This window comes from Pseudophryne corroboree, chromosome 3 (assembly GCF_028390025.1).
Source record: "Pseudophryne corroboree isolate aPseCor3 chromosome 3, aPseCor3.hap2, whole genome shotgun sequence".
Classification (NCBI taxonomy): Eukaryota; Metazoa; Chordata; class Amphibia; order Anura; family Myobatrachidae; genus Pseudophryne; species Pseudophryne corroboree.
The window spans coordinates 576464520-576476606 of NC_086446.1; the positions used below are offsets into that span (position 1 = coordinate 576464520).

Consider the following 12087-nt stretch of genomic DNA (forward strand, 5'->3'; position numbering starts at 1 on the left):
TGTTGCACTATTAGTGCTGTAACAATATAAAGCATTTTGAAGAAACTTAAACAGACTATATAAATTCCAAACAAAGTGACCACCACAGTAAGCTACACTGCCAGTCCTATTCATGACACTTCAAAAGGTAAGCTGTGCTACAGTAGACGACTGTGTTATATCTTGTCGACATTCACAAAGTTAATATTCACTATGTCAACGTGAGATTGTCAATACGGCTGTAAGGCTGACATTAACCATGCCATAACTGATGTTATGTCAACACTATGCTATTAATCTATTTCTATATATCTAACTGTAATTCTAGCGGCATTATGACAATATCAATATAATTTTTCTACTGTTGACAATGTGAATGTCAAACTTGCCGACATTCTTACTGCATATACAGTAGACTATAAAAAGCTAAGTTTGAAATACCCACAAGTGTATGGAGAAGTTTTTCTAGTAAAAGAGCCTAGTTTTATTCTATAGACTAGGTACACAATTACATATTAACATTTTTAAGCGTTTTGTCTCAGTTATACTTGATCTAAAGGGCTGGATGTAATGAAGTCCAAGTTGGCCAAAGGTGTTTTCTAAAGTGGCAATCATGTACAAGACAAAACCATGTCTTGTAAATGATTGCCCCTTTACAAAAACACGTCCGTGTTTGGCTGGGCAGCCGCACCTCCGGCCAACTCGGACTTCATTTACATCCTGCCCAAAGAGTCAACAATGTAAACAGAACCCATAGCTTATCTTGTTCTGTTGGCTAGAGACTCTGTAGGGGATATATTTACTAAAGCGTGTGTATATAGAAGTTTATAGCACCATCAGATTCTAGCTATTATCTGCTAGAAGGTGCTAGCTGATGAGTAGAATCTGATTGGTTGCTATGGGAAACATCTCCACTTCGTTAAACCCGCACTTTAGTAAATATACCCATAGCAGTCATGGTCATCTATCCCCTAAAGCTTTGTTATATAATATCAACATCTTTGAAATATCCATTGCAATAAGCTATTGATGTTTGATAAATGACGAGATAGTGGGAAAGAAGGATATGCAACAGACTATATTAGTGATATGTAGAGGACTATTACCGATAGTCTTCCCTTTGGAGACAGACCCTTCATGTCCAAGGCATACACAGTCTAAAGGCCTGTACACAATAGTCCATAAAGTAAACAACGTCACTCATTTTGATCCCTTCCTTAGCGACGTCGTTTACTATATCGACTAGTGAGTATGCTGTAAACGTCGAGCAATGCGCGGCCCCGCAGGTCTTTAACAATTCTCTGTCTCGGCCGTGCATGCAGCTCAATTTGGACTCATCGTCCAAAGCGGTATGCTCCGGATGGCTGCGGTATGACATCAATGTGTGATATAGTTAGCGATATCATACAGTGTGTATGCCCGCCGTTGGGCGGCCCAGCCCGGGAGGGGGACACACTAGGCAATGTCGCTCACCGACATTATAAATGATTACAAATAAAAATGATAAAATATTTGTACTTTTGAAAAATATATTAAATGTAAAAAAGGTCTTGATCATATTATTATTTATTTCACAATAATAAGTGTCACACAGACCCATCATTTATGGACAGAGACTTACTAGGGAAAAACCTGACACCCATTTATTTAGAGAGAAAAGGGCTGCTAATATATAGTCTCACTGGTACCACATCTCTTTCCATGGCACTGCCACACTACACAATTGTTATATCATTTTAGTCAATCACGGTCTCTAGTTTAAATTGATAATACAGTGCAGAATGACTTGAATGAAATGGACAAGGGGTATAGTATACAAAGCAAGGACTCAAAGTGACAATGAAATCAGGTGGGAATAAATTTTCCTACAGAAGCATGCAGTTGATGGTGATGTATGCAAGCAGGACATGCATGTCATAAAGATGAGGTGGAGAGCAATGCAGTGAGGCACGGCAGCTGACGATAGGTGCTCACCATTAAATGCACACTGGAGCTGGACTTCCTTTTCTAGACAGACCATAGGAGGGAAAAGAGTAAGAAAAGAGATAGAAAGAAGCATATAGATAAAGGAGGAAGAGGGGCATGGTAAAAAAAAAAAAAGGAGAGAACAGACAACGGTAGACCACGTTAGTGAGGCAAGAGAGGAGGAGCCAGTCCAGGCAGAGAGCAAAAAAACAAGCAACCAATCAAATAAAGAGTTAAACACAAAAAAAAGACATATAGAAGCGCAGGAAAACTAACTTCTAACTCCCAGTATAAAATCCACGTCGAGTTGCATAGAGAATCGTGATCTTATTAATCACTTTTGTAGTGAAAAAAAGAAAACAGTGGAAAAAAAAAACAAAAAACACACTGCTGCTTCTGTGCAGATACTATGACTACAACAGCCAAGATTTCCACTAGAACAAGAATGTTTGCTACGTACAGTATTTCAAATGGCTGTTTCCATGTGGATTATTTATGGTATGATGAAATTCTGACAATACAACATCAAGTTACAAGTCTATAAGTAATTATAAAGTAAAAATAATGAAGCACAAGAGTTGGATAGTTGCATAAGTGCATTCCCGTCCGGAACTACAAAATGCAACAGAAAAAAAGGATGACTTTAAAAAGAGTTATAGGAGAGATCTATTATAGAATGATTCTGTTCAGGAGTTGAAATCACCATAATTAAAACTTTGATTCATTCACCAAATTCCAATTTAAACAGGTAATGAGTGCAAAAAAAACCAAAGAAATGTATTGCCCATAGAAATTAATGGAAAAGGCTCAGTCAATCATAAGCGATGCTTACATATCGGCAGCTTGTGATTGGATACTAGGCACTGACCTCCTACCCCAATGAGAACAATGGGGCTGGTGGCAAAGCAAGAAAACACTACTGTGAAACTGTTTAAGCATGTTTGAATTAATGTAGCATGCTGGTGCTTGTTGATCCACACGCACAAAAAAGCCCCTCAGCAACCACTTTTGTTCTGCAATAGAATTTACAAAAAAAAAATTACTTAAAAAAATAAGTATATCATTTTCCATTGATTTCAATCAGCAGTGCATGTACAAGGTCTTTCTGAGCTGTGTTTGTGGAAATGAACGGGAAATCTCATTAGTTTTCAGGCAATATTGACTGTCTAATACCAGCCAGATTATTTTTGGAGATTTCCATTGTAATTTTATGTATATTAAGAGATAAAAATAACCTTAGGTCGATTTCCCCCTTAAGGTAAAATTACTGGGAGATGAATGTAGCACATATGTGCACTCAGAATCATTTATTTTAAATTGGGCTCAAAGCAAGTTCCACACCCATGAAGGGAAGGGGCTCCCCCATAGCACATCATTTATACCAATGAAGTATAAACTGAAGCAAGAATACAAAAGGTCTTAACAAATGTTTTTATCACTATAGTCTAACATGATGCAGCATTTTGAGCACAGGTTTTGTATAACAATCTCTGAGGTAAAATTTGTGTTCAGGGAGCAGAAACCATTTCAGTTTTCTCTTTCGCTCTCCATCTTGAATTTACGTCATCAAGACATCGTTGTTATGGAAACAGACAAGACACTACTAGCTGGGAGACACAGTCACTGAATAGAAATAACAGGGCTTCAAGCTATAGATCTGCAAACTCAGATATCAGAGCCATCAGTGGAAAATTATTTGTGCAGCCAAGTCTCCACCCTGCATTAAGACGGAGTTATTACTCCAAGGTAGGGGAGAAACAGCATGTTACAGCAGAATGGTGTGTAATTTTTATGCAGGCTAGCAGTGCAAATCAGCTTATACCTCTAAGCATATGTCACTAAAGAAAAAAGTAGGAGAAGCAGAGACTCCAGAATTGACCTGTTTACTGCACAAATTAGTGTGCAGTAACATAAGAATTAAAAAAAAAAATGAAATAATTTTGACTGAACTGAGAGAGTCTTGCACAACAGCAGTGTCACACACAAGATGGGTGTATTTTGGCTCAAACATAATCATGCAGCTCTTCTTCCAAAAGTTAGGCAGTACCTTGTGATAACCTGCAGGAGTCACTGTTGACATGGACAACGATATGTTCTACTTGCAAAATACAATCCAATATATCACAAAGCACATGGCTTTTACAAGGAACTGTATAGCTCATTAATGTCAGCATAATAATTATAACAAATTGTTTAGGCAGGCGAAAAACTAAAAATAATATACTTTATGGGAACAAGCATACAAAGATAATGACTTCAAAAACTTGCCTTTGTGAATTTTAAAGGAAAATGAAATCTGGTAGCCAATACACTAGCACATGGATATATAAAGTATAAGAGGCTAAAAGGTGAACAGAGACCAGTTTAGCAGAAGTTCTATTTTAGACCGATATAAGCGTATATAGCCTCAAAACAGTGACCTTAAGAACTGGAATTAGGCGATAAAAAAAAGTAAATTAAAGGACCACTAACTTAAAATGCAGGCTTCGTAATACAAAAGAGTTACAGATAAATCTGCATTTATATGCCCTAAAACATGCATGCCGCCTGATAATGATCCTATTGCAGTCATTTAAATTATTATTGGTCATGACCTATCTGGTCAGAAGATAACAGATATCCACCTTTGATTACAGTCATGTTCCAACAGCAACAACCAGCTACCTCCAAAATGGTGCTGTCCCCGTTAAAAGCGGTACAGCTGTATTTTGTCTGATTTCATCACACGCGCGTCGCTAAATTAGCCACTGATCCCATCATTAGGTGTTAGTTACACTAAACAGCAGGATTGGTTACACGGGGCAGGGTATGTTGATTGGGGGTAGGGGGCATATACTGTATGTTGAAATACTGAAAATAATTTCCTCAACAATAACAACTTTATTTGATAAAATATACTTCAGTACTGATGACAGGACAATAACAATAGCTTGTCTGCAGCTACAAAGTGCATGCAGATAGAGTATTAATGGTGTCAAGTTAACAAAATATGGAAACTTGCTTTATGTAGTGGTATTAGTGGTAGTGCCTTTATACAATCCAACTTATATTTTTCTTTTAGTGGTCCTTTAAATTACACCATGGGGCAGATTCAATTAGCCATGGGACTGGAAAAACCCATAACTGCCCTCTCTGGGGCTTAATGGGTAGGGTTGGTAATTGAATAGTTCCAGGCAGAGCTGCAGCCATGGGGTAAGCTGCGCGGCCAATTAAATCTGCCCCTCATGCAGTAGTACTTTACTGTTTCGTGGGCCAACCTTTTAAGAAATTCTTCATGGGCTACTACCAATTTACTTTTGTAGGGTTGATGGTGAAAGCAGCAATGAGAACACTAAACAAAACCAGAATGGATTTATGCTTTATGAGAACATGAGAAAATCAAAGAAACATCGAAGAAAAAATCAGATCCCCATACAGTATGATTATTTAACATACTCCAAAATGTAAGAACAACGGATATCACTTTATGGTTTATGCGACGTATTGTATAGAAATTGATTACAAGAATACTGTTCCATGTATTAGAAAACAGAGCTGACGTTGCTGAATCATGTAACTGAAAACACTCCATCAATACACTACTAACTGGAGGATTTCACCTGTACAGTTACTCTGATCTTATAGTGAAACAGAGATCAAGAAAGTTCAATATACAGTGAGATATTAGCCTGAAGTCTTTTATCTGATGGTTTGTTTAAACAGCTGGAAACAAATACAATAGACAGACACATGTTTTGAAAATAGCATATACAACTGGTTGTGCAATATTTCAGAGTAAAACACAAAAACAAAGTTTGATAATATGTATTGGATTCATACTTTCAATTTCCACTCCAGGAATACCTGCTAATACTCATGTCACTTAATGACCTAGATATTAATTTTTACAAATGATCTTAATCATAATGAAACTGCCATCTCAACACATATACAAACTCAAATTAGCAAATAACCTTTGACTGATGCAAGAACTGAATGAGATGTTATACTGTACTTCAACAGGAACTCATCTCATCCTAAAACTGGTATCCGTTCACATGGTCGACCATGTTATGGTCGACAGTCATTAGGTCGACCACTATTGGTCGACATTGACATGGTCGACATGGACACATGGTCGACACATGAAAATGGCCGACACATGAGAAGGTCGACATGAGTTTTTTTAACTCTTTTGGGGAACTTTTCCATACTTTACGATCCACGTGGACTACGATTGGAACGGTAATCTGTGCCGAGCGAAGCGAAGGCACCATGCCCGAAGCATGGCGAGCGAAGCGAGCCATGCGAGGGGACGCGGTGCACTAATCGGGGTTCCCAGTCACTTTACGCAAAAAACGACACCCAAAAAAGTAAAAAAACTCATGTCAACCTTTTCATGTGTCGACCTTTCACGTGTCGACCATTTTAATGTGTCGACCATGTGTCCATGTCAACCATGTCAATGTCGACCGATAATGACTGTCGACCATACCATGGTCGACCATTCATACCGGAACCACTAAAACTTGCCTCCCCTGTTCTTATTCCCCCTCTCAACGTCTCCAATCATGCTGCCTTACTGCATGCCTCACTCTAGCATACCTCTGGCACATTTCATCCTCCTTTAAGTAAACTCATCTCACCAATTCTAGAGAAACCATCTCTCAACCCAGGATATCCCTTTATCTACCACCCAATTTCTCTCCTCCACATTGCCTCCAAATACTTGAGTTACTACTATATAACCACCTATCTAACTTTCTCTCCTCTCATTTCATTTTCTACTCTCTGCATTCAGGCTGATGCCCGAATATCTGCTGTGACTGTCCTCACAAAAGTGATCAATGATCTACTTACAGCAAAGCCTAATGGTGATTTTTCTATACTCATCTTCCTGGACCTACAGTATCTGCAGCTGTTAATCACCCTTTTCTCCTTCCCTTCATTTGCTTTTAGGACAGTTCTTTCCTGGTTCTGTTCTTACCAAGGTTTGCATTTATTTGGCCTACCTTGTAAGTCCCTATGGGGTAGATGTATTAAGCCTGGAGAAGGGATAAAGAAGTGATAAGTGCAAGGTGATAAGGCACCAGCCAATCATTACGGATTTGAAAAATGACAGTTAGGAGCTGACTGGTTGGTGCATTATCACCTTGCACTTATCACTGCTTTATCACTTCTTCATCCCTTCTCCAGGCTACATACAATACATCTGCCCCTATTTTATGTATGTCCTCCTCTTCCCTACTGTCTGGTGCTGCAAACCCTTGTGGTGTTTTACAAATCCACACTAATCCTGTATCATAAAAGCCTAATGCTGTTCCTCACCTCCATGAGGGCATTCAAGTGTTTTGCATACCAGCGGCAACCACATGGCGCCTGACGGAGCAATTCAAGTGTTGCTCCGTTTGAGTGTGCACAATCGCCAGTGCTGACATTACTGTTATGTTGTTCCATCATTTTGACAGGCTGGTAATAAAGTGCATATAATAATTCCCTTCAATCTGCATTCTACAGCTAGATACATGCCCATGTCTCACACTATAGTCACTATGTAACTCAATGGGAAACAAAGGATTAGAGAAATGCCATATCAAAAATGCAAATACTCATATAAATAGTAACAAAAACACACAAAAGAAGACATATTAGCGGAAAAGTTCATAGATCAGAAAATACACACAGGTAGCAGTTAGTGTTTCTAACCTATGAACTGGGCAGTAAGGATGGTGTAATGGTTAGCATTACTGTCTCACAGCACTGAGAGGATAAATGACCCTGTGTGGAGTTTGTATATTCTCTCCCTGTGCTTGCATAGTATTCTTCCGGATACTCCGGTTTCCTCCCACACTCCAAAAAATATGCCAGTAGGTTAATTGGATCCCAACAAAATTAACCCTAGCATGAATATGTATGCATGTACATGTGGTAGGGAATATACTGTAGATATATGTGGTAGTAGAATATACTGTAGAATATACTGTATACTGTAGCGGGGCAGGGACTGATGGGAATGGCCAAATACTCTCTGTAAAAGTGATGCAGAATGTGTGCACTATATAAATAACTGGTAATAAAATAAATGAAACTCCACAACAGCTATCTCCACAAATGGATATCCTTCTGACTCTTGAAATCACTGTGTACATAAGTGAGTGAACACTTCTATAATACATTACAATGCGGGATTGAACAAGTGATTAATATAATGCCATAAGCAAACGCTCCAGTGCTTGACAAAAAGGGGAAATAAAATACCTAGTACCACAGCCCACCAAACCACCATGTCAGAGACTGTGTTATATTTTAAATGAGTTAGCAAATCACAGGAAAACGTTTTAATGCATATATTTTCACAATTTACCTTGACTCCATCTGTCTTCTTGTTTAACAGACTTTTGGCAGCTGCAAAGAAAAATAAAAGTGAATACTCATAAAAGATAATTTAATTATAGTGAACATAACAATATTTTTTTGTAAAGATCTCCTTAAAGGTCAAATGTGCCCTATTTAATTTAAGGAAGCATAACACCATACCTCCCAACTGTCCCGATATTTGCGGGACAGTCCCGTTTTTTGGGGACTGTCCCGCTGTCCCACCCGCGGGCCGCAGTGTCCCGCGGTGGGGGGGCAGTTGGGAGGCTCTGTCTCTCGCTGCCCTGCTTAGCAGAGCAGCAGTGAATAGACGCGTCTATTCACTGGAGTCAGAGGGAGAGGGGGCATGTCAGCGGCTCACATACCCCCTCAATGACGAAAATGGGGGCGTGGCTCGCGATCGCGGGTCCTCCCGCGAAGCCACGCACCCATTTCATAGGCCACACCCCTTTTCGAGGACGCGCGTGTGTCCCTCTTCCAGCCAGGACAAAGTTGGGAGGTATGTAACACTGCAGAACACATGAATGCTTGTGGAAAAACATTTACTCGTTACATATCTGCATCTCGTATCTATATTATTAAAGCAGAATTACGAAATCTGCATCATGTGCTGAATGCAGTCTTCAAAACAGTCAATCACCACAACATGCAGGGGTACAAAGATGCATTGTATAGCTGCCAACAGCAAAGCAAAGGTGGAGGCCAGGGGTTTTTGAACATTTTGAAAAGGTACACATGAAGACGTGATTCCCTCACATCTAAGATAACGTTTTGACAACAGTTATTATTACCTACTGCCGGCAGAAAAAGTCTGTACATCTATATGCTGATATGCTGGGACTTCGAGCCTATCAGAATGTCTTGGGCTGCAAACTCCTCCCGCAGAGGAACCAGCAGTTAATGACAGTGCACTGATTTAAATGGTTTTGGCTGTGACACCAGTAAAGCACAATTTTGAAGATATAACACAATGTTAGTTTACCCAGAGCTACACTGTTACTGATCTGTTTTTGCCAATACACCCACAATTTCTATTTGCTGTACAGATGGTCATACAGATGGTCTGGATTTGTAATTTAAAGATATTAAAATCACTTGCCACCTGGTTAAATTAGATCACAATCATTATGAGGTTTTCTGGGATTAGTGAAATTGGAATGACTGTTGCCTCGTACAGTGAGCTTACGAATTTTATGTACACATCAAAAAATAACAAAGGTGGGGATGAACCTATAACGTATGCACAGTATACGTTATCATTATGAAGGCTGAAAGGATATAAATATACAGTCTTGAAAATAGTAACACAACCTATGATGATTAGTAACATTCTAATAAATATTAGTTACACCCAAAAATTGGTTAAACTTTTAAGCAAATGTTTCCCTATATAATCTTTTACTTCGCACACCATGTTAGCAGCGCAAATTGCTACTGCTTTTATATACATGATTTGCTATCGAACCTGAAACACAAGTAAATTACTAGAGATGTGCGGAAGGCACTTTTCGTGTTTTGGTTCTATCCTCGTGTTTTGGATCTGGATTGGTTTTGCCAAAACCACCCTTTCGGGTTTTGGTTTTGGGTCTGGATCATTTTTGAAAAAAACATAAAAACAGCTAAAACCACAGAAATTGGGGGTAATTTTGATCCTACGGTATTATTAACCTCAATAATATTCATTTCCACTCATTTCCAGTCTATTCTAAACACCTCACAATATTGATTTTAGGCCAAAAGGTTGCACAGAGGTGACTGTATGACTAAGCTAAGCGACACAAGTGTGCGGCACAAACACCTGGCCCATCTAGGAGTGGCACTGCAGTGGCAGACAGGATGGCAGATTTTAAATATAGGCCCCAAACAGCACATGATGCAAAGAAGAAAAAGAGGTGCAATTAGGTAGCTGGATGGCTAAGCTAAGCGACACAAGTGTGCGGCACAAACACCTGGTCCATCTAGGAGTGGCACTGCAGTGGCAGACAGGATGGCACTTAATAAAAACTAGTCCCCAAACAGTACATCATGCAAAGAAGTAAAAGAGGTGCAATGAGGTAGCTGTATGACTAAGCTAAGCGACACAAGTGTGCGGCACAAACACCTGGCCCATCTAGGAGTGGCACTGCAATGGCAGACAGGATGGCACTTAATAAAAACTAGCCCCCAAACAGCACATCATGCAAAGAAGTAAAAGAGGTGCAATGAGGTAGATGTATGACTAATATAAGCGACACAAGTGTGCGGCACAAACACCTGGCCCATCTAGGGTTGGCACTGCAGTCCCACTTCACTAATGACGGATACCGGACGCACGTCTAACACCAGCATAGTTGTTATGGCCTCAGTAATCCGCTTTGCAACAGGATATATTATATATATATATATATATAAAAAATCTTTGAGAAAAGGGCACTCAATCAATCATATAATTAAACTTTTATTATCACCCACATTTGGGCATAGCGGTGAATGAACAATAAATCACGGTGGCTCAGGCTTAAAAATCAAAAAAACAGTTCCAGAAAGTGTGGCATTGTCAAGGCCTACATGATATTTCCATAGTAATGTATCTCAAAGAACAATATTAGATGACTTAGCTGTCCGTCGACCTCGGTCACTAAATGACCGTTCAAGACCATCACATCATGTCACTGTCACCGTGTTTAGTGTAGAGCCATCTGTGCATGAAAGCCTCACCATCCAACTTAAATACATTTACTTATTATCAAATACTTACAGGTGCGTTGGCCGTCCGTCCCACATCACCCAGTGTGCGTATCACCACTCTGCGCCTGCGCTGCTATGCGCTCATCGCCTTCCATACCACATGACCCGTTTGCGTTTCACTGGACTAATTACTTCCTGATCGTGCGCCTCAATACACGCTACGTCACTTTCGGTGACCTGCGCTGGGCGCACACATGACAGGAACTAAAGCTCAGTTATCTCCATGACAACGGGGCGCCGTGAGCATCAGGTTTTAACCTGTGCATCACTGCCCCGCGTTACATGTCATCAACTGGGTGTCTTATAATATATTGAAAATAAGAATGCTTGTATGTTCTCCAGTGGAATATCAAATGTGCTAAAGCATACTTATAGAGTCATGCAGGAAAATCACATGCAGCGCAGACATGGTTCACAGCAGCCTTTGGGTCATCAGGGGCTTACTATGCCAATCATAGATGCACTAAATTATTGATGAACGGGGCGGTGTCCATGCACAGAGGGTCACACCATCACTGTTCATCACCAGTTACCCACCGCAATCTTGACAAACAATTATATTTTAGTTCACACAGTTACCTATACAAAAACCTGTTAAAGCCATACTAGAAAAACTTTTTTTTTTAAAAACACTAAACAGCCCACATACTAGAGCGCTATATTACTAACCAACATATATCAAGACAAACTCAGACAGACAAACATGAGAACATATGCCGGATGTCAATTAATCAATATACATCCAGTTTGTTCTTATAAAAAACACTTCATATTGATATTCTCATTTAGACCCCTGGGCACCTTGGTGCCAAGTTTATATATCCATCTGGATTCACTTTGGAGAAGTTTCCTACCACGGTCACCACCCCTCGTCAATTTCGGAAACATGATCTATGATCATACATTTAAGTGTTGCCAGTTGGTGACCATTGGTCAAAAAATGCCGAGCCACCGGCTTGTCACTTTGTTTATTAATGAATGCTTGTCGAATCGAGAGTCTATGATTTGCCATTCTTTCCCTAAACGTAGTGATGGTCTTTCCAACATAATAGAGTCCGCAAG

At 39.7% G+C, this 12087-nt stretch overlaps 1 protein-coding gene across 29 annotated transcripts in view; it reads right to left on the reverse strand.

Moving 5' to 3' along the window:
- CAMK2G (calcium/calmodulin dependent protein kinase II gamma) overlaps window positions 1-12087 on the reverse strand; it is a 711799-nt gene that overhangs the window by 42145 nt on the left and 657567 nt on the right. For 15 of the 29 annotated variants that reach the window (XM_063961352.1, XM_063961379.1, XM_063961360.1 and 12 more), the window contains 2 exons: window positions 8288-8328; window positions 1954-1986 (listed from right to left, as the gene is read on the reverse strand). In XM_063961352.1, coding sequence (XP_063817422.1) covers window positions 1954-1986; window positions 8288-8328 — 74 coding nt within the window. The remainder of the gene's footprint in view (window positions 1-1953; window positions 1987-8287; window positions 8329-12087) is intronic. The other 14 variants (XM_063961369.1, XM_063961362.1, XM_063961363.1 and 11 more) reach the window with 1 other exon arrangement.